This window comes from Lichenostomus cassidix, chromosome 1Aa (assembly GCF_008360975.1).
Source record: "Lichenostomus cassidix isolate B80296 chromosome 1Aa, HeHo_3.0, whole genome shotgun sequence".
In the NCBI taxonomy this organism is placed as follows: domain Eukaryota; kingdom Metazoa; phylum Chordata; class Aves; order Passeriformes; family Meliphagidae; genus Lichenostomus; species Lichenostomus cassidix.
Genome location: NC_139480.1, coordinates 6,089,337 through 6,113,079, shown reverse-complemented (window position 1 = coordinate 6,113,079; position 23,743 = coordinate 6,089,337). Strand labels below are relative to the sequence as shown.

Sequence of the window (23,743 nt, the reverse complement as noted above, 5' to 3'; positions counted from 1 at the left end):
TGGAGGGCAAATCATTCCTGGGATGCACTAGGCACAGCATCACCAGACAGGTAAGGGATGGGATTGTCCCACTCTGCTTTGCACTAGGGGGCCTCACCTCAAGTCCTGGGGGCAGTTTTTGGCACCAAAATGTAAGAATGACATCAAACTATTCAAATGTGTCCAGAGGAGGGTGATCAAGATGGTGAAAGGTCTCAAGAGCAAGACTTATGAGGAGCAGCTGAGGTCACTTGGTTTGTTCAGCTTGGAGGAGACTGAGGGGAGACCCCATTACATTCTGCACCTCCCTCAAGGGGGAAGGTGGAGGTGCTGGTCTCCCCTCCCTGGTGACCAGCAACAGGACATGAGGCAATGGAAAGAAGCTGCATTGGGAATGCTGTCCAGCCTGAACTCTGGGAAAAGGTTCTTCTCTGAGTGGGTGTTCAGGCACTGGAAGAGGATCCCAGGGGAAGTGCTCACAGCACCAAGCCTGACAGCTTTCAAGGAGGGTCTGCACGATGCTCTCAGTCCCACAGTTTAGTTTTAGGTAGTCCTGTGAGGAACAAGGAGCCATACTCAATGATCCTTATGGATCCCTTCTAACTTGAATTATTCTGTGATTCTTTATTCAATCTTTGGCCGCTCTCCAATGACCCAAGTATTTCTTGCAACACTGTGCCTAAAGCGACACATCTCACCACACCATCCTCTCATCAAAAAAAATAATCTCTCATTTTTTCCATTCCTCTCTCCTGCTAGCCCAGAATGACACCTGCCTTTATCCTCCCCCAACAGCTTATTATCGCCTTGCATTTAATGGTCTCTACTGTAACTTATCCACTCCCACTGCACTGCTGCTCTGCCAGCTCTCGCCCATTTATACTCCAATGTCTGATTTCTCCTCCTAACTACAGCTCTTTGCACTTGCCTTTATCAAATTTCTGCTCGTTATTTCAGGCCATTTTTCCTGTGTATTATGGCCATTTCAAATTCTGATACAAACCTCCAAAGTGCCGGAGTGCATTCTCAAGTCACTGCCAACCACGGATTTTTATACAGGCTATTTATTTCACCGCTCCAGCCATTAATGAAGCTATGGAAAAATACAGACCCTGAAATAAAATGTACAGTGGTCTCACAATGCCCTCTCTGGCTTCATACCAATAGCCATTCCAAGTGCAATTTTTCTGCTAAATTGTGTTAATTTACTTCATTTCTTCTTTTCCTCAAAAAAAGGAAAAAGAATATAGTGAGGCAAAGAAAACATTAATAGCATCAGGTTTCTCTGAATCATCCATCCCTTTTTCTCCATCCACTCATTTTTTCACACTTAATCATGTGCCTTTCCTTCAGATTTCCGCAGTTTTCATTTTGATTGATCCTTACAAGTCCTCACTGTGCCATTTTCTCTTCACATTAGGACATTGCTGACAGGCCATTAAAAACACACCTCTCTTCAGTTATCCCCCCATCCTCTCCCAAATGGACCAAGGACTCGACACCAACACTTACCAAAACGGCCTTTTGAGGTCCTTATTCTGCTTCTCTCATCTCCCTGCTTTCTCCAGAGCACCAAATGCCAATTCCACAGCTACTTTCACCTGAATTACTTCTGACTTTAAAAGTTTTAACCACTTCAGATAAGCCTGACTGTAACCCAGAACATCCAGCTTTAGAATAACTTGTACCTTGTGAAATACAAACTATCCTCTGGAAAAAATTCTATTAACTCTCTGTCTTTTCAAGTCTTCCCATGTTAGGCACTTTCACAACAGATTCTCAGTTATTGTTTGGAAATACTGGTGGACGAAAATTGAGCACAAGCCAGCCATGTGCACTGGCAGTCCGGAAAGCCAACCATGTCCTGGGCTGCATCCCCAGCACCGTGGGCAGCAGATCAAGGGAGGGGGTTCTGCCCCTCTGCTCTGCTCTGGTGAGACTCTGCCTGCAGTGCTGCATCAGCTCTGGGGTCCCCAATAAAGAAAGATATGGACCTGTTGGAGCAATTCCAGAAGAAGGCCACAAAAATGATCCAAGTGCTAGAACAACTCTTCTTGGGGGAAAGGCTGAAGGAGGTGGGGAAAGCTAAGGAAATCTCTGGGTAGACCATATTGCAACCTGTCAGTACTTGAAAGGGGCTTATAGGAAACCTAAGGAGAGATTTTTACCAGGGCCTGTAGTGACAGGACAAGGGGCAGCAGCTTTAAACTGAAAAGAGGGTCAGTTTAGACTGACATTAAGAAAGAAATTTTTCAATATGAAGTTGGTGAGACCCAGGAACAGAGTGCCCAGAGAAGTTGTGGTTACATTCTTGGAAGTGTTTGAGGACTAGATGACTTTTAACAGTCCTTTCCAACCCAAACCATTCTGTGATTTCCAAGCTTTGGAAAAACCCTGTTGGTGTTCAGCATAGTGCCTCCAGCCTTTTCTGAGCGACAGGTCTGTGATCCAGTGCTGCCATTTATCTGCCAAAGTCACAGCAATGCACATCAATCATTTCTGACACATACTGACACTGAGTTGCTCCTGTGTATTCCTCATGCTGGTGTACAGACGTTTTAGCTTCACATGTTGTTCATTCTCTCTCTTGGATCTTACAGTCCCAGCTCCCATGAATAATTCATTTATGTCAATGAAGTCCTACAGTCTGTCAGGACACAATTTCATAGCAGAAGCCAAGACAGAACCCAAAATTTCAAGCCCCTCCACCAGGCTGGATTTGAGCCCTAAAGACTAGAAATAACAAGTATTGATTATTCTCTTTTAAACAGTAAAGCTGTTTAGGAGCCACAAATCTCCGTTGGAAGTTCAGCTGTAACTCACATGCTTCCCTGAAGAAAGGTTCTGAGCAGTCATTGTTTATGACTGACCAGCCAACCAACTTTTCCCTACCAGCTGCCAAAAAAACATCCTTGGAAGAAGACTGGGCAGCTGTTAAGGGGACCTTAGAGCAATCAACACACTATTGATACCCAGGTAGTACATTGCTGCAACAGTTCACACAGAGAAATTTAGCAGGACACCTTCCTCCCCCAACCTGCCCCCTCCAAAAGAAAGAACCAAAAAACCCCAAATCAGACTTACTGCAATGCCAATGTCATTATTACAATAAAAACCTGTAATCACACATAACTGCTTAAGGGCTCTGTATCTTTGAGAAAGATTCAAGTCTGCACAAAATATACCAGGTATGGCAACAAGTCTTATTTCAGCTGTATATAATTTCATGATGACCACAAGTTGGAGACTTTCTCTTTACAGAGGTGATCAAATTCAAATAGAAGACACTGTTCATTTAACATCCAGACAAGCTTTTGCTAAAGTAGATTTATTAAGCCTCTAAACACCAGTGTTACCAAGTGTCCTTCATGAATCAAAAGCACTATGATCTGTTTCTGTATTACACTTTATGTCCATCTACTCTTGGCCAAAAAGATGTATTTTAGTTCAATATTATTTCTTGAACTAATGTTCAAAATGCAACACGTGTCCAAACACAACGAGAATTTATATTTTTGGCCTCTAAGATTGAAATCAACTACCAGTTGCCAAGCTGATTTGCCTATTCATGCTCACTGACAAACACCCTGTGCTCCTCTCTGGCTATTTGACACTTTAAATTTGGAACAGTTTGTGAAAGCTGAAGTCAGTCATGCACAAAGGTACAGAAGGATTTTTAAGCAGGTTTGTGCCATGCTATTACCCATCTCCACATTGCCACTGATCTGTTTTAGGGTCTTTTCACCTGGCAATGCTAGCCTGAAACCAGGAGTGTCTAATGATCTCTGTTGCTTAAACAAGCACCTGAACTGCACCTCCAGGGTGCTTTTTTTCTGCATCCTGGACTTGAGCAACAGGTGACAATGAGATACATGAGATTTCTAGCTAAGGGTGTCAGATAAAGTTATGCAAATTTTTACAAGCCATCTGCTATGACCAGAATCTAACTGGTGCTACTGATTTTACTGAGACTCAGGGCTGGCTACTGCTCCCCTACTTTTGTGTTTGGGTTTTTTTTTTCAGATATTATAGAGCAGTACTCAAAAACATGTCTTTGTAATAGCGAGAAAAAAACAGCTAGAGAGAAGCTTTAAAATTCAGATTGGTATTATCCATAGTGCTGCTGCCAATTCTGATCTTAACATTTATCCAAAGAAGAGGCTGGGGGATGAGGAAAGACATGGACAGCACCGGAGAAAGAAGAGTCAAAAGAGAACAAACAGAATGGACAGTCTGATGCCCAGAAGGACAGGAGTGTTATTCCAAATCCTGAACTAAGCCAGGACCTGTTAATAACTGCTACTTATGGGGTGACAGAAATCCTGATCCCCACTATCCATCTGGGAGATTAAATATCACAAGTATTGGCTGTGAAACAATGAGGACTTTTCCTTGGCATTCCTGGCAGAGCTGCAGCCCAAGAACTGAATCTCACTGCTGGAGCCATCAGACACAGCCAGACTTCTGCAGGGTTTGGCAGGCATAGGATCTGTATAAAATGACTGCATGTTACCTCCCTCTAAAACTTCTGTTTGTCATCTAGATGAGACTGCAAGCATTTTTACACTCTATTTTAAGCATATATTTAAGAATACATAGTATATACTTGGCGCTTACTCAGCAAATTGTGATGATATAATTGAATCCCATGAACAAGGATCTTAACACTTGGAATTTTGTATTTTCAAATTTCTGTATATGATGGCTAGAGGTAGAAAATGCTTTTATGATGACATAGAATTAAAAGTGTCACATACTGTTCAGTGTAAAAATGATGTGAAGCATTTTTAATCTATCACCATGAGCTCCCTCAGCTCCTCAAAAGGAATATGTTTGTTAATTATCCTTGCAGATCAAAATGACATATGGAGTAAAAATTCTTTTAGAAGAGGAATCTTTAACAGACAAACAAAATTCACTATCTGGTTACCTGAAGTTGGGGATAAAGCAAAGTACATCTAAAGTATTTAAACTGCAAGGATACGGTATTTTGGGGAACTTGATTATGTAGATCATATTTTTATATTGAGGACTGCTTCTATACCAGTTCCTGAACATGGGACCAGTATTTTTGTTCTGCTACCTTTTATGATTCTTCACTAAGCCCAGGAAAAAAAGGACAAGCTCCTGCAACTCCAAAATGCAGTTCATTATCAGTGTTACATATCTTGGCTATGAATTCAGACTGGGTATCTGTCTGCATTTCACAGGGGAGAAAAACCTCCAGCCTACCCACCCTAAGGGGACATTCCAGAGAGCACTGGGTCCCACTAAGCTGATCCCATCACTGAGTATGTTCTGGTAAATATCCAGCAAAGAAAGATGAGAAAATGGTAAATTAATTTGTGGAGTCCACATGGAAGAGGTGGGAAACTATATTCCAGCTTTAAACCAAGACCTTGTGTTTTTAAAGACACTACTCTAGTTCATTTATGAATCTGTTGGAAGTTCCAGGAAATCATCTGTGTAAAGGAAGTGTGGTTAGATCATCACAACAGTTTAAGTTATGGCTAGAAACTTGAAAATAAAAAGGAAAGCTTTGTTCATTTTTTACACCTTGAAGTTCCTACCCAATTTAGAGATATTAAACTCAAATTATCCCTCTGACGAGGGTGAGAAACACTCATCCAAAGTCCTGCAGTATGGCAGGATTAGGTTTAGTCCAGCCCTGAGTTAATGATCATCTAATTTGTATACAAAAAACTATTGAGAAACAGGTTCCAAAGCTTCAAAGGCAGAGCAGATCTGTACTGACTCCAGGAGCTTTAATCTGTGATGTTTCATCAATGTGTGTCAGAGAATGTGACTCTTAATCTGCATAATCTTTAACTCAAGTAAGTTTTCATTCAAAAGTGAAGCTAAATAAAGACAGTAAGTAATAATTTAACATCTTAGCTCAGATTTAACATCCAAGAACAGATTGTAACCAAGCACCATTCCAATCTGACAGCAAAAGCAAAGCAAAGAAACACAAACAGCTTTATATACACACACGCACACAGAGTATCACATAACTGGTTTGAAACAGGAGCCAATTTCCAGGGGTTAGGAACACCTTCAAATGTCCTTTTGTTTCAATGGGAACTCTGCACACTTAATAAATTACTGATGCCGTGCAAACACCTATATCCAAAAGTCAGATGGTGATTCAACCAAAACTGTCCTCCCCCACCTCCCAAACAACAGCAATTGCTAACAAGAGCTTCTGTTTCCCCAAATTTAGCCAAGCTTCCCTTTATACAAAAAACATGAAGTACCAGATGAATACAGAGCTTTAAGAGCTGAAAGAGTAATTACTTTCTTAAGAAACTGAGAGATGTGACACAAAAGAAACAAGACTGAGTCTGCATATAAAATTATAGATTGATGTTAACTACATACATTAAAGTCACAGATGATGTCTAGTAGGTAATCATGTCAAAAAAACCAGGTTTCAAAAATGCTTTACTATGAAAATAAATGAAATTCGGTGAAGTTTAATGAACTTTGTCTCTTTAGTGACTGTGAAAATATTACTTTACTTGAAGTGCATTCAGAATTTCAAATTCCCAATATATAAAATTTTCAAACCATAAGTAGTCTTCTATAGCTATACCTGTTCTCTGAAATGAAATATTAGCCCTTGTAACAAAGAAAAAATCCCTTTTCCATTTTTTTTTTTACATAAAGGATGAGAAGTGCTCCCAAAACAAAATCACTTTACAATTTTTAGGAGATTACTACAGATAAAAATGTACATTCCTTTTTTCTTTGTGACTACATTTCAAGCAAGACTGTGCCTAAATTCAGAGAATGCTCCATGTTTTAACTGCACAAGCATTACACGTTGCCATATTTACAGTGGGGAGTCCAAAGGCGTAGCTCAGTGGCTTCAATCTTCACATTATGAGATGGCAAAGCAGTCGTTCAGCTGCCCTCAGATTCTTGCTTGTTTGCACCTGGAATCCAGTGAGAACTCACCCTGACCTTTCGTATTTCCCTGAAAAAGCTTTTCTACACTTCTGTATAAACCAACAGACACAGAGGATGAACAGCTCTTCAGTTCTTTCATTGACTATAAAAAGCAGGTTTTCTTTAAATCAATAGTTTAATAGTTATGCTAAATACAGCTTTTGCCACATTTCATTGTAATTCAATGCAATGCTTCTGGGTACCTCAGTCATCATCTTGCTGATTTCTTTTCTGTCAACAGAACAGGAGAGTTCATAATGTTAGGACAGAGTTATCTGAAGAAAGAGCACTAATAAATCACGACAAGTGTTTCTAGAAACAATGGATTAGACAGTGACTGCATTTCTAAGCCATTTTATTGAATGGTAAGAGATAATGTTTCCAGCAAATGGAACAGAGAGATATCAACTCTCTCTCATCCCAAACTACAGGATTTTATTTCCAGTAAAGAACAAGATTTGCTTTGTCCATTAACTCAAGGAATATACAAGAACCTGCAAACATAATAGTGGTGGTGGCACGAGTCAGTGATGCAGGAAACCTGCCCTCCCCTTCCCTACCTTACAAAGATATTATGCTGTCATGCCATTGTGCATCAAAAGAACAAAGAAAGTGGATTGAAAAAGGAACAACTGTTTAATGGTTTTTCCTAATGTATTTGTCTCCTAACTTTTAAAGAAGTTCTTAAAAGCATTAGCTCCAGGCATTCAAAAACACATTTCCATTCATCCTACATTCATATTTACATTTCAATAAGAAAGGAAGCAGTTCAGTTCTTCAGTAAGATTTGTCAAACTCCATTCATTGCTCCCATAAAAATAAAATTAATTAGCTGAAGAGAGAGCAGTGTGAAAGCCTGCTCTTCATTACTTCAGAAACAATTAACCCAGCAATACATTGTGTGATGGCTTCATACATTGCTTTTTCTGTCATTATGTACTCTTTGTTAGTTACAAAAGCAGAGATCCAGGGATTTTGGTGTTTCCATTTGACAGAGGTGGAAGGTTAGAGATTTTTTTCTGCTACTTCTTACCAGTTTAAGAAAGTCAATCAATTTGTGCACATCCTCTCCCGTGGAAAGGTCCACAAAGTCCTTGGGCAGGCGGTAGCTCAGGTAGGGACTGGGCTGGACAGTGACTTTGCTGTTCGTACAACGGAACACTGGATAATCCTTTGGAAAAGACACCAGAGAAGACAAGAACAGTGGACATGAATAAAGCTAGAAATATTTCTGGAACTCCTCCGTGAGACTGAGTCACGTTGCCAATGAGTTTATTTGGCACTCATTCAACTAAACTTGTGCTTTCTAAAAATTGTAGCTTTCTTATTAAACCTCTGCCCACTTAGGGACAATTTAAAATGTCAAACATGTTAAACATTCAAATAATGGCTTTCATTACCTCACTTTAAAGTTTCTACACTGTATCAGTTATTAATGTATTTAATAAACTTATGCTTACGACAGTGCTGTAATAATGGAGCTAATAAGGAACTTTGAGCAATAGTATCCATATACATATCTGGATACAGGAAAAATCTTTTTGACAGAATCCCTAAACTTGTCTCACAGTTTCTCATTTAAACACATTTGCAACTACAGCCTTACTGAAATTACAATCTAAACTTTCCAAACAATTTACTTACTGAAGGAAAAAATACCCCTGTAAAAGGGCCAAAAATATCTCTAAATGCTCAATTGTAGCAAAAGGTTTTGGAGAATGATATAATTTTCAGTTCAACACATTGACATGCCATGTAATTGCTAACTGTACAGCAATAAACAGCTTCATTTTAAAGAGAGATCAGTAATTTCACACCAGATTCTGTGGCTGGATGTAAACTGAAACATGAAGACAAGTTACTCTACTTTTCATCCAGGCTTTCACTACAGAAAACTGTGTAAAGCATCTGGCACTGAGAAAAAGTAATCCCAAAATGGAAATTCACAAGTCCCACAGACAGCTCAAGAATTGTGAGTGTGTTTTAACAAAGGAGACACAGCTTTTAGCAGGAGGGCTCATGGAATGGGTTTTCATAGAGCAACAGCCACACAGTGAGACAGAAGCAATGGCCTGGAGTGGACAACAGCCTGGAGTGGTGTTTCCATGTCAGTGTGTTATGGAAAGGGCCCCAGGACTAAAGAAAAGCTCAAATGTTAAGATCAGCTCAATGAAGCTTGTCATTTCAGTTACCTCTAATGCAGATCAACAGCTATGAAATAAAGGAAAGCCTATATTGACCAGCCATCTCTCCTCACAAAACTAATCGTTCCCCAAGATCTACTAACACACCACTTTCTATCTCCTATGCAGCTGTCCAAGGACTCGTTAAGATGTGAGGACTTTGTCTCAAGATGCAGTGAGAAAAAAAAGCTGGAATACAAAAAATTGAAGACTATTCCTCCCTCTCTGTATTAACAGGAAGTCACTTGTTTTTACAGAGGAAATGCTGCTTTAAGAAGAGGGAAGAGGGATGGAAAAGCCCTGCTCTGCAAGCCCAGTGAGTTCAACCAGACGACAAGGCTTCCCTGAGGGTATTCTAGATGAGGAAGACATGGAAGTTAAGCTTCTGCTTGTCTCCCCCCAAGCACAGAGCTGGAGATGTGGGAAACTCTATGACAGATATCAGGAACAAAGCAGAAATTTGAGTGATTATATAGAAAAGTAATAGATTTTAAGAAAAAATAAAAGGAGTGAATCAAAACTGTAAAAGTAAGTTCAGGGCATCTTCTTTCCAGTGGGGTCAAAGCTGCAATATGGGCTTGTACTGTTTGAACTAAAATCTCCCTTGCAGGCATCTACAACTAGCAGGTGATACTTGCTGTGATTAACTACTAAGGGAGATTCTACTTCCAAAGAGTATACATTTCACAAGTTAAGGAGCTCCCCTTACTTCAAGGGGATTTGCATCACAATTTGATTATAGAAGCAAAAGAAAGAAAAAACAAAGGTCATAAATCCTGTTGGATGTTGTCCAGCCTCCCTCACCTGCTCTGTTGCTTCCCCTTCACTCTGGTCTCCTTTCAAGTTCTTCCCAGAGGTGAGTTCTTCCCACGTAAAGAGCAGGGAGTCTGTTACTTCACCAAATGGGTTAAAATCTATTAACCAAATCCTGCCCTGCAAAGGAACCACAAAAGAATTAAAACAAACCACAGAATTAAACAAACAAAAAAAAAATCAGAATACACATATATTTAGATGATTGTAGTATGCTTGGTCTTCAGATAAAATGTCAAAATTGAAAGTACCTGGTTTTAAGCACTTAAAATATTCTAACATCCTTTACAATATACAGTTTTATATCACAGCAAGCTATGATGTACTAATTTACTTAAAAAAAAAACCACTTTTTTTTTTAAACAGAAGATCAGACAGAGCTCAAATAAACTGAATTTAGGTCTATGCCAGGTGCTTTCAGATGAGACCATAGAAGATCTGGCTAATCGCCATGATCCACCAAGATCTCGAGAGACAATGAACAAGGAATAAGGGAGAGCACCAACCAAAAACCACAAACCCCCCCGCCAACACTAAATACAACCAAACAAGCACAAAAACCCAAACCACCTAAACAAGGATTTTGCTTTCCATGAAAAACCACCTCAGCAATGCTGTATCATCCAGCAGGCTACAAAAATTGCTGTTATTGGTCTTAGAAGGGACCCTAAAAACAAAAAGCAGGGTCTGCAAAATGCTAGTGGAGCTCATGAAAGCTCAAGGATGCTGCACAGATATAGCTAAAAAAAGAATAACTTAAAGGTATTTTTAATATAGGCATTAATAGGAGTCCACACTAGTTTCTACCTCATCTTTAACACATCCGTGTTCCAAACAGTTGTAGTAGTGTGCACAACTGCTTTACAGCTGAAAAATGAAAGCAGAAACTAACAAGTCATATTACAAATAATAGAGGTGTGTGGGGGAGGAAGAAAAAGTTTGTGTTCCTTGAGTCACCTCAAGATACAACCCCTAGCACAGGGCCATCTTCTCTTCCCCAAGGAAGTATCAACTATTCTAATAAAATAATACATTGTAATAAATTATAAGAAAATATGACTACAGCTGCTAATAAAGATTTGAAAAACAAATATTACATCTGGAAGAAATCACTTCTATCAAATAGGGAAGGAAAAGGTTAGGGTAACATAAGCAGTGCTGTAGAGTTTTATTTTATTATAAAGATCAATTGGAACTGGAAAACAAACCCGAAGAAGCTACCTGTGTAACTACTAAACACTCATTTTGCTTTCTCCTCCTTTCCTGCATTCCTGAAGAATCCTCTTTTTCTTTAAAAGATCTTGCCTACCTTGATCCAAACAGCAAATGCATTCAATTATTTACACTACAGCCATCTGGTTTCTAAGTCAAAGATGCTTTTGAAGCGTTGGCAGAGAGTAACATGGAGACTGCCTCTCCCACCCACCTGAGCTATCCCACAGGCACTAACACACTGAGGAGCTGGGAATGATGGAAACCTGTGAGACAGAGAGCAGAAACGCTCTGGTGGCTCTGTTGCCATCCTCAGCGAGCTCCTGGTGCAGGTGTGGGGAGTCCCAGCAGAGATGAAACCAGTGGTTATGACTTGCAAACTGGAGCTGGGCTAGCAGCAGCCCAGCAGGGAGTGTGTGGTTGCACACAGCTTTCACAGGTGTCTCTCTCAGGGCAGCTCCACGGGGCTCAGCTCTCACAGAGCACATTTTAAGAAGCCAAAGCACACAAACAAGTGCTGAAACCAGACGGCTACAAAAGAAACTGCAAACTGGGGGATACAGACCTGAGTGGTTTCTTATTTGCTCTGGAAAAGTGAACAAGCCCAGATCTGCACGGTTAAGTTGCAACACCTTTGCACTAATACTGGCACCATCAATACAAGAGCCAACAGGGCAAGCTCTGCTGTCATTTCCCATCTCCAGTCCTCCTTAAAAAACTGTCACAAATTCTCATTACAAGCAATGTTTTACTTTTGCTAATGGGGGTGTCTTGTTAGCTCCTAGGCAGCACGAGGAGGAATATGTGGGTTTAGATTCATTCTATCACACTAGAAAAACAAGTTAATGAACCAATTTAATCACAGACAGAAGCAATGGTTGGCAAAGTTCGTTCAGCAGTTCAGAGAATCTTTCCTTGGATCAGAAACATTTATACTTAATACTTCCCTACAAAAGGCTTTCACAAAAATTCCTCTTCACCCCAAATACATCCAACTCAGCTTTTTCACAGGAACATAAGACCATTACTTTAGAGAATAAATGTTCTCTGGGAAAACCTGAAAATTGGGTTTGAGACCACTGAAAGCGACACGTTTTTTGTGTGCACTCAGCAGTGTTTCTCCACCCCTGCAAACAGCAGTGCACCATCTATAACATCAGCTGTTTCCTGGAGAGAGTCTTAAATCTACACTGAGTTTTGGTAGCTGCACATTGATGAGAAGTACCAAAACAAATTAAATATCTCTTTTCAGGGCTCATTAAAATAACTGTATATAACCCTGGGTCAGTAACCAAACTGCCTTTCTTAAGATTAAATTCTCTTTCAAGTCTTAAACACAATGTCATGATTTAAATGTAGTTTCAGATGATTTGCACTGTGTATCTCAAGAGAAGTACTAAAGCTATTTATCGGCTATCTTCTGCCTGCTATTACTAATCTCTGTCATATGAGAGCACAGAAATGCACCAGCCAGGAAAGTAAAGTTGTACAGAAGTGGAGGTGGAAAAAACTCAACTTGTGCTACATGGTATTTCTTTCCCATCCTAAAAGAAGTAATTAATAGATTTACCACACCCTGTCAGCTTCATGCTTTGTTTTACTAAGGCATTAAGCGGCACGCTGCTAAAAGGAAGTGCCCATGACAAAGCCTGCTGTTTAAAGGAAGTTAAAGACAGAGATCAAATGCAAACTGAACTGTTACATCTCCCAAACTTCAGCTGCACCTTCTTGCACACTGACAATGCTCACAAGGCACTGACACAAGCATTGGTCTGCTCGTTAACAAGCTGCTAGCCAGCAGTGGTCTGGAGCCACTCCCTGCATTGCTCTGTCCTACCGCAGTGACTTGTCCTGAACATGGCTTGTTGATTACACCTGAGAGACAGCAAAGAGCAACAGCAGAGCCGAATCTCAAGCTTTTGTGAACTCCCACCTCCAACTCAGCGAGCAGGACCTATGGCAGTCAACTCTGAACAATCTTTACAGTAATTAAAGCAAGCATGGGGAGGGGGCTGCTCTCATTCACAACCATATCAAACAACTAACTGCTTCTCCAAGCTGAATATTTAGTTGAAAGAATTTAAAAGAAGCAGACAGTGTTTCTCTCCTTCTGTAGGTGAGGTTGCTGTGCAACCAGCCTGATGAAAAGCACAAGCTCTGGAAATTAATCATGCTCACAATATTCTTCTGCTGCCTGTAACTCACACGGCAAGGGAGCGATGAATAACAGTTGCAAACCACAATAGTATGTGTGATAGGAGGAGCATCTGACACACAAAGGGCTATCTGGCAGTTTACAAGACCTGAGGGTAGAAGGCACCGAGAGAAATCTACAAACAGATATATTTTATCTTGACAGATGAAGAAACACTGCTCATTTGAGATCCCACAGGCTGAAACCTTTTACTTAAATAATCTGTCTTCATGCCTCAGCTATGAGGCAGAGCACCCAACGGCAGAATCTGGTTCAATGCTCAAGTGCTGCTCCTCATTTTCCCTGACAGCATCCTCACGTCTGTCAATCTGAGTCTGGGCAGGTAATTTCCATTACAGCACGGCTGTTCTAGCCCACAGCCTGATTTTAGGTACCTACATTAAAAGTTGTGCTGAGAAAAAGTATAGTCGTTTTCCACATGAGACACATTCCTATTTCATTTCTGTTTTGCAAACTGTAGCATGATTTACTATTACACAATTACAAAACAGTTCAGCAACATTCAAAATGAGAATCAGGACTTACTCCCAATACACCCAACTCAACTCTAGTGAAGACTTTCTCCAATCCCATAACTATAAACAAGCCAAACAATGAGACTCATAAACATATATAACAAAAGTATGTAGACATGGATTTTGCATTTTTGGAAAAAACCATGATCTAAACACTTACTTTTCATGCAGTAATGTGATTCTCAAAACCAGGTTGTGATTCCCTGAATCAAGTTTTGAGATTTAAGGATATATAATGCCTTTTGGGTTGTGGTTGCTTTTAAAAAATACATGTGAGCCTTTCAAGCACAATTCATCTGACCAAATATTTCTCTCCACTCACACTAGGAGAAGTCAAGGTTACTAACTCTGAAGTTCATAGAATTGTTTAGGCTGGAAAAACCCTCTAAGATCATCAAGTGATCAAGGTGCTGCCCTTAGCCCAGCACCTTCATAATCACCACTAAACCACAACCCTAAGCATCACATCAACACGTCTTTTAAATAGTAGAGGTGGGATGTTTCTCCCCAGCTCCATCACTATCTGGATGTTCAGGGTTCTGTTCTGCCCAGCTCTCAGAACCACAGCTGGAGCAGCTTGCAAAGAAAAAACTGGCTTCCATCTGTCACCAACTGGGCACACCACATTCATATCCTCTTCTGACAACCATCCTTTCCTGTCCTAGCTTCCATATATAAAGCACAAGTTACCATTTTCCCACCTCACAAGGATAATCTGAAGATATATTAAGTTTTGATTAGTTCAAATGCTGTAGTGAAGAAACACACACGGGAAAAAAAAATAAAGCCCAAGGAAATCTGTCTTAAAAAGAAAATGCCCCAAACCTGTTTGTGTTTAAGAGACATTTGTACAATGCCCTTAATTAAAGAGCCATATAATATCTTGAGTTGGAAGGGACACACAAGGCCACTGAGCCTAACTCCTGGCCCTGGACATGACAGCCCCAAGAATCCCACCATGTGCTTGAGACTGCCACCCATAACAACATGCTTTAATTTTTGGTCAGCCTTGAATTGCTCAAGCAGTGGGACTTGATGACCATTGTAGGTCCATTCCAACTGAAACAGTGTATTCTGCTCTAAGTTACTGCAGCAAGGATTCTCCATGTCATAAGGAAAACTAAATAGCCTCCTGTAGGTTCACAGAACTGAGAAAACTGCAGCTGAAGCCAAAGTTCCGTGCTTTAGGACAGACGTCTTCTCTGGAAGATATTAAGTAAATAATTACGTCACAGACACAGACATATTCACATCCCTAATCTTATTATTCTCCTCCTGTAGACAGCATTTAACATAGAAAAAGACTTGTGGAACAGAATAACATCAAGTAGGTTTTGGTGGTTTTTTTGTTTGGTTGGGGTTTTTGCTTTGGTGGGATTTTTTTGGTTGGTTGTTGGTTTTTTTTTCCCCAGGATCACTTCTAGGAAGACAAAGCTATTACTTGTTTGATCTTTATAGCATTTCAAGTTTTCACAGAAGAAACAATTAAATACAACCTATTGTTCACTTACCCTGCTGTCTCTGTACACATCAAAAACAACTGAAAAGGAGAAAAGAAATGTTAATTGTAAAAGACATATAATTTCACAGAAGATGTCTAAATCTGAATAGATACTTGTGTACACAGCACAATCTGCAAAGTCAGTATGTCTAAAGAACTGCAAGCCAGAACTGGGTACATTTCTAAGAGGGAGCTGAAACATTTCAAGAAGTACTGTTAATGCACTGGGAGATCAGCTGCTGGGTTTTTCCATTTAATGCTGGCTTCTTCTGTTGATCTTTTCCCCCAGTGAAGAATATCTGATAAACTCTTAGCCCAGAGAGTTTATCTTTGACATTACTGCTGTTTTGTTTACAGCAGAACAGAGACATTTCAGGGAAGAATCAAGACTCCATTGTGTTGGACATTGCACAAACATTTAATAAGAGAAAGTTCCTGCTCCACAGACATTGGGATTTCAGCAGCTAACAAGACAAACAGGTTGTAGGAACAAAGGGGTTAGTGGCAGTGAAATAGCCATGTTTGATGTCACCCAGAGCAGACACAGCACACCTAATTAATATCAACAACTCTTTCAAACCCTTGCCACTCAGTGACTGACTCAAAGCTGCCTGGCTCCACTGCTGTTCCTCCCCTTGGTTTAATTAAACATGACTCTATATATGCAGTTTTCTGTCAGCTTCTGTTCTGTATGGTTAAACAAACCTTTGAGTTGTCTTTCTATTGAGCTAGGGAAATCAACAGGGAAGCATTCAAGCATGGCTATATGCAAAAGTTGTACCAGTTTAGCAGGAAGAAAGGGAAAAGAAAAAAAAAAAAGATTTAGAAAAGCCTCAGACAAATGCTGTATTGTTACTTCCTTCACTAATAAGGGAATATTTCAGCTAAAAGATTTCCCAATACATGCGGATAAACTAAACTCAGGATATGACTGAGGAACACTTGAGTCTCAGGAAGCTGCCTGTCAGGAACAGGGATGTTGACTGATCACATCCATGCATGTAAAGCTTAATATGACATTTCATGTGAAGTTGGCTGGGCGGAGGGCAAACCACAACTCCACAAAGCCAAAGCCAGTCACGTAGCTGGTTTTTACCACACAGCCTGAAAATCCACACAGCTTTTGCACAAGCTCGGTTGCGTCAATGTAAAAGTCACTCCAGGATTAAGTGCTCCATTTTCCTGGGAAGACAAGCCCTCAGTGGCTGTCAGTCATCAGTGCAAAGGGGAGTACAGGAACCCCAGGATTTCTTCTCCAGCTGTTCAACTGAACTTAGTGCCTGCACCACAGCCTCTCATTAGTCATTTCCCAAAGATATCCCTTGCATCTGAGGGTTTCTATAGTAAGGCCTATTAGCTTAAAGCAAGCCCATGGCAACTCCTGAGGCTAATGGGATTTATTGGGATTTACGTCTGAAATTCAGACCTATTGTACACTGATGACTTGTTCAGGACACTCACAGTGAACAAGAAGAAAACCTGAACTGTTCCCTCTCCTTGGGGATCACCTCAGAGCAGGAGTGTCCTGTGCCAAGTGAGACTGCAGCGAAACTTCCTCAGAAACTGCTCAAAACAGAGGGAAAGCCAAGGCCCAGTATCGACACCTCCAAAACACTGCTCTTACTGGGCTCTTATCAAAGGTATTTAGAAGGTTCTAACAAAATTTAGAAGTATTTATAAAGCATTCACCCATCTGTTATCCTACTGCTCTGACTCTGCAATGCTTCAGCTGCTCTGACTCAACTCTTCCATCTGGAGATGCTACCAGACCAACTGGAAAAAGCAGAGCAAACAGCATCAAAATCCCCAATGAAACAAGAAGTCAGGAAAAAAGCTGTAATACCTTTCCTTTTAAAAGCAAACAAACAAGCAAACCCAGATTTTTATTGTTAACAACACATATGCTACCAGGCAGTGGATCAAGGGAGATGATGGGAGATAAATGAATTGTGGTAAAAAAAACCCCACCCACAAAAACCCAGAAAACATTTTCTGCATGGCATTTCTCTGCAGATGGACCAGCATGTAGTCCCTAAGAATAAAAGGTTAACAAACCTCCATCCCAGAAGGTTGCCCTGAAACCTCCTTTTCCCTCAAGGCAACTCAGATGGCATCCTTTACATAAGATGACATTTCAGACCTTTCAGCTCACCAGACAGCAGTTTCAGAGCTTAAATCTAGGCATCAATTTCCAAAAATAGTGCCCTGAATTCTTATCTATCAGTTGATTACATACCAGCTAAAATTACATTGGAACACCGAGGAAAATGAAATGGCAGTAATCAGAATGCCAGATCTATATGACTGATCATACTTCAAAATGTAAGGCTATGGACCTATTAAATTAGTGTACTGATTCTACTGGTCTTCTCCAAGCAGCACTCCATGAGAACTTCTCTGGACTGAAATAAAGAAGCTCTGCAGAGTCAAATTATTAAACATTTTAATGTAACAGAGACTGAGACTTGAAGGTACCCTTTTCAGACAGTCAGAGAGGACAGATCTATTTGATTGCTCTGGTGGCTCGGTAAAACAATTAATAATGTTAAAAACTTACCTAAAGATTGAATATTCAAAGCTTTAGAGATGCTAATAAAACTGCCAGAAAATTCTTATGTTCATGGATTTTACTAAGCTGAGGTTTGGTCCACACCAGATCTAATTTAAATTTTTTCATCATTTTTTCACCACTATTGATCACCCATCACAATGCAACACCATTCAATTCTCACTAAAGCATGTTAGAAAGCTATTTCAAATCAAATTTGCAAAGAACTTCACATTTAAAGAACAAGACAATTTACTAAGGCCGCTTAGATGTATCAAATACTGTGGCCTTTATTTGAAGGTTTCAGCACCTAACCTGGTGTGCATTGATATTCTAGAAGAAATAATTAAAACTTCTTGAAAAGAAAGTTAAAAATCCTTTATTCAAGGAACACATCAATAATTTAGCAGCAAACATCTGAAAACGTCTTTATACACAAGTATTCTTCTTACTACTGAATACCTTTTGTCAAGGATCTCCTACCTCACTTTTCTGGTATAAAAATTGTTTTCAAGTATAAGGATAAAAAGCCTTTTAAAAAAAAGTTATTATGCCTTCTGAATGGAACTTTCACTCATTTATTGTGTCTTCTTGAAGAGCTCCAGCCTATTCCTTCAGGCTTTTTTTTGTTGCCAATGTAATTCCAAACCTTTGCACCTCCACATGCTGTAGCCACGAGAGCTTTCAGACTCTCCCAAGCTAAAGAGAGCCAAGCCCTGTGAAAGCAAGAGCTATGAAGAGAGAGATGCATACCCACAGATACCCTCAAGATACTTACAGTCTTCATCCAAGAATTTATACTGTATGTGTTTCTTGAAAAATTCCTGTATGGATCTACAGATCTCCTCGTGTTGCTTAGAGATATGATCGTAGTACTGGGTGTAGTCCCTCTGTGATATACCTGTCAATAATTTCAGTAAATTATAATTATAAAGAGCTCTAGGCATGCCAAAAACCCAACTCGAAAAAAATGGAGTTATCAGACACAGAAGATGGGGTTTTTCCAAGTTTCTACCATTATCAATGACTTACTGTTTGGCCTTATTCTCCTATATTTAAAATACTTCCATTAGGAATTTCTTCCTTGAACAGCTCTGTCCTACATTTTGTGAACATCATTTCATATATAAATGATTTGACCATTTTTAAATCAATTTCAGGAGGAATGTTTGCCTAAGTTTTCCGTTCCTGTCTTTTTTCTTTCAGTTTTTTTCCTTTTGGTTACTCTAGTAAAAAATTCTGTTCTGCAGATCACATGTAGGGACCACAATTTGCAACCATGAAAGAACAGGGGTGGAGGCTAAGCTTGCCCAATAGCAAAGATGATAGATCCTTGGATACCACAGATTCTCATTTAATGGATTTTTTAAGCATGGAATAACATGTGCCTGGTTTGATAAGGCACTACAAGTGAAATCTTAAATCCCAAAATCAGTGAGATGGCAGGCAGGCCAGTACCTTAGTGTTCCCATTTGGTCCCTCAAGGGCTTTCTTGCGTATGTAACACCAGAAAAAACATCCCTCCTACAAGTTCTTAATTTCATATATTTGTCTACAAGACAATGGTTTAAAATTACATCAACAGGATTATACACTTGCATGCATTTTGAGTGACAAGAGTTCTCATACAGGATGTGTCAACATAAAACATTGCAATATCCTGCCTGACAAATGTCAAGTCCAAGACCTGCCCCATCACTGCAGAATGAGTAATTCAGGCTATTTACATACAAAAAGAGAGAATTCCTCAAGGAAGATGCATCAGTGACATCAGTTTGCTGTTTGAACCATATACAAAACACAGAGTTTTACTGTAAGACAATGCTGACTACCTCCACAGATGTGGGTTTTTTTAAAAAAAGTTCATATAAAAAGTTTATGATGTCAGTGGAACCTTGAATTTTTAATACCACTGCAAAGCCTTCAGTCGAAAAAACAAAAACTGACGATGGCTTCTCAGGGGATGCAGATGCGTAACTGGAAAATCATTCACTACACTGCAAGTATCACTCCTTAGTTTGACTGACAGGCTTATTAATTTTAAGAGCATGGGAACATATTGTGAGAAATCTTGGAACTATCTTCAGAAATGCAGCTGGAGTGCTAGCTAAAAAAAAATCCCATATTGGCAGATCTACTAGGTCTCAAAACCTAGTCATGAAATGTACAGAGTGCTTCATTAGCCAATGTTCAAATGCTTTGAGGTATTTGAAAGTAAACATTACTATACATGTATATATTCTATAATAAATCTACATTCAGATGTTTTAGCAGTTATTACAGCAATGTGTATCTCTGGCAATTGTGTTCCAGCATCACAAAACAAGACAGGATGCAGGACTCCTCTCAAAAAGCTCTCTCAGAAGCCATTAAGCAATACTGACTTAATGGAGAATCTCTGCTATTAGGAAGCTAAACTTTGTTACAGAGAACTATAATACACTTGCAACTGGAATAAATGGAGATAAAATGGGAAGATGAGCATAGGAACACCAGAAGGAACAGCCAAACAAAAGGGCTTGGGAGAATAGTGTGCGCTGGATTAGCACAGCTCAAAACATCTATGTGCAGCTCCATAGGAAATCCAGATGAGGAAACAACAGGGAATATGTTCCTAAAGGCTCACAAAGGTGGAACTGGATGGAGCAACAAATAGCTGACAGCTCCCAACAGGTACAAAAAGGCACAGCCAAAACAAGCCCACAGTCACCATGCTGAGAAGACAGAAGTAACAATGAGAACTACACAGCCAATATCCCTGTCCTTCCACATCACAAGGAACCCCAGACAGACCACTTGTAGACATAGAACTTGGTGCTTGTGAACATGTAGGCATGAGAGACGCAAAATGAGCAAACCTAGTTTTATCTTAAACCAAAAAAAAAAAAACAAATCACCTTCTTTCCTGTTAAGTCTGGATTTGCTCCATCACTGCTATAACATTTCCTTGTTAGAAGAGTTCAGGCAGAATGATTCAACCTTGCTAAGAACAAATGTGCACTAACTAATCCTCTGCTATTTGAGTTTCTGTTCATCTCTCAAGATTTCATGGTAGACCACAACAAAACCAAATCCAAACTCCAGAGTAGTACTTAGCCTGAAATTAAATCCCTTAATTCAAGCACCTGCATGTGCACTGGATTATCTCAGCTTCTGCCATAGTCAGCAGAGAACAGTCAACACAACCAGAAGAGTAAAACTGAGCTAAATTCACCCTACTCAGCTGCCTACAACACATGCTCTAGCACAATCTTCCTGTTCTCCAGCTGCCAGAGGTCTCCCAGTGTACCACCACCTCTGTGCATGCTGTGGATACCCTGGCTCTTCAGTGCCACTTGAAATCTTCTGCATTTAGGATTCTGCACCAAGTAACAGAAATACAGATTCTAACTAAGCTACACTGAATTTAATATGAACTCAAGACACCTCCTACACCTGTGGAGATGTTCTGACCTCCCCAGCCTTCTGCATAGAATATCCACATGGGGTCATGTATGTTACGGCCCAAGCAGCTGAGATAGAACTCAGTGCCCTTGAGAATGTGGAGGATTGGGATGAAATGGGAGAAGTGCCAGAAGAAAGTGAAGAAGAGATGGATTATCCCAGCAACCTCCCAGAAAAGTATTACAAATAGTATGGACCGTTATCTCTCTCCAACCACTCGACGCATGCATATCTCAGAGTTAGACATTGGTAAATTTAGACTGTAAATTACTTGTATTCACTTTTCTATTTGTCCTGAAAACTTGTAAACCCGCCTAGTTATGTGTCCTTATAACCTGTTGTAGAGCCTTTGTTCAAGGCTCTTCAGATGTCTCTCCAAACTCTCCTATCCCCGATGTAACCCCAAATAAAGCTGAAGAGACCTCATCTCGTTCTCTCACCTGAGTCGACTTCCAGAAGCCCAAATTCATCTCCTGTGTGGCTCAAAACAGCCCTTCTCCCCACTGAAAGAACTTTCCTGTGGCATTTAAAGCACTTCTGGTTATGACTTCAGAAGTAGCCGCCACACATGTATTTGCAGTACAACACACCATTGCCTCTGTATTCGTTCTACAAGTTGGACATGATGCAATTTGCTCCTGAATATAAAAGAATCACTCACAAACCTGCCTTTGGGTGAAGTTTCTGAGTTAACAATAAATTAAGAATATTCCCACTGTAATGGTGACCATGCTGTGCTGTCAGGCTTTCAAATACAGTGGGAAGCGAGATGTGGCAAATCACATTTTAAATTACAGAAAGAATAAATCATTAATTTCAAAAATGAGGGGTGAAAAGAAAGAACTCTCTTCAGACTTAGCTCTCATTCAAAGAACCAGAGAAACTCCTCAAAACTTCACCTAATAATTTAGTTTTTAAGAAATTCCTTACCTAAAAGCTTGTTTTCCTTGACAAAGCATCTGAATTCTGCACCAGGAATTAGTTCACACCATTTGCGAAGAACAAGCTGTGGAGGGAAAACAATTGACTAAGTATTGTTTCAGAAAAGTAACAGCATCCTTTTGTCTACAGGTCTGCCTTTTAGATCTATAGTTTTGCTGCAATGATGACCACTGATACTAGAAAACAAATCAATCTTAAACGGCAGTTCACATAATCATCTTTGCAAATATTTCAAAACAATTAAATTTATGATTTATTTCAGAGAATCACAGAATGCTTTCAGTTGGAAGGCACCTCTAAAGGCCATATAGTCTAAACTAGTTTAAAGCAGAAAGGTTCACACTGGGCATAAGAAACCACAAGGACTGTCAAGCATTGGAACAGCTCCCTCACAGAGGCTGTGCAGCCTCCACCCACTGAGGTTTTCACATCAGATTTTATAGAATGCAAAGCAAGACAATATGATCTCATTCCTTACCCAGCTTTGAGCATGAGGATGGACTAGAGACCTCCTGAGGCCCCTTCCCACCTTAATTGTCTTATGCTCTTCCACTTTGTACAGTATTTATAACTGTGAAATCATTTATGAAACAACTTCCAAGTTCCATTAATGATAAAGCATGGAAAATAAAAACCCTGCTGTACAACACAACAAATCTGTCATGGAATTGGCAGAAAGTTGCTCCCTAGTCAAAGGAGTTGATGAGCAGAATTAAATTTATCCAAATCAACCCCTATTCTGGTACACACCCAAGCAGAATCCTGTGACACCTTTGAAGGCGCAAACCAGTTAAAATAAGGACACGGGATAGAAATAGAAAGCAAACTATTATAGTCAATAGGACAGACTGCCTAGGAATTAAAGCATCTCTCTGGCACTTTCTCAAGTTTCTGCATTTCCTAAGCTGAAATATTAAGAAGGATCCATATTTTTGAAGGTCCCAGTTACTGCTGCTGGATACTGGAAACTCCCAACACCTTTGAACTGCAGCAAAAAGCTTCAGTAACCAGAGATGACATTCCTAACTACAGTGTAAATGTGAAACTATTTGTTCCAACTTTTAGATGTCCTGTGTCTTTAAAGCACACTTGAGAGTGCTTTAAAATAAAACAAGGTTCATTCACTTTTGAAAAGCCCTTCAAGCCCACAGGATGATGACAAATGTTATATTTACATAAAAACTATTATTAGAGAGATGACTAGATGTTACCATAAGAGCAACAGCTCCACATTAGCAGTTTAAAGCATCTCTAGCTGAACATTTTAATCTGGTAACAAACATAGGAAACAAGATGTGACAGACCACTTCAGTTCAGGATGTCCCCAGCCACTACAGCAAGCCTCACCCTTGGTAACCTCAGTGTGACGTTCACAAGCAGCTCACCATCAAGAATACACAACTTTGAGCTACTGAACTTGTCCTTCCTGTCAAAATCTGA

General features: G+C 39.9%; 1 protein-coding gene across 1 annotated transcript in view; it reads right to left on the bottom strand.

Moving 5' to 3' along the window:
- Window positions 1-5,934: 5,934 nt before the first annotated feature.
- Window positions 5,935-23,743, bottom strand: part of CDC123 (cell division cycle 123) — a 32,524-nt gene continuing 14,715 nt past the window's right edge. The window contains exons 8-13 of the mRNA XM_085082789.1: window positions 22,292-22,367; window positions 18,696-18,818; window positions 15,380-15,408; window positions 9,918-10,046; window positions 7,964-8,101; window positions 5,935-7,161 (exon numbers count right to left, since the gene is read on the bottom strand). Of these exons, the coding sequence (XP_084938915.1) occupies window positions 7,135-7,161; window positions 7,964-8,101; window positions 9,918-10,046; window positions 15,380-15,408; window positions 18,696-18,818; window positions 22,292-22,367 (522 nt within the window). The 3' untranslated portion in view covers window positions 5,935-7,134. The remainder of the gene's footprint in view (window positions 7,162-7,963; window positions 8,102-9,917; window positions 10,047-15,379; window positions 15,409-18,695; window positions 18,819-22,291; window positions 22,368-23,743) is intronic.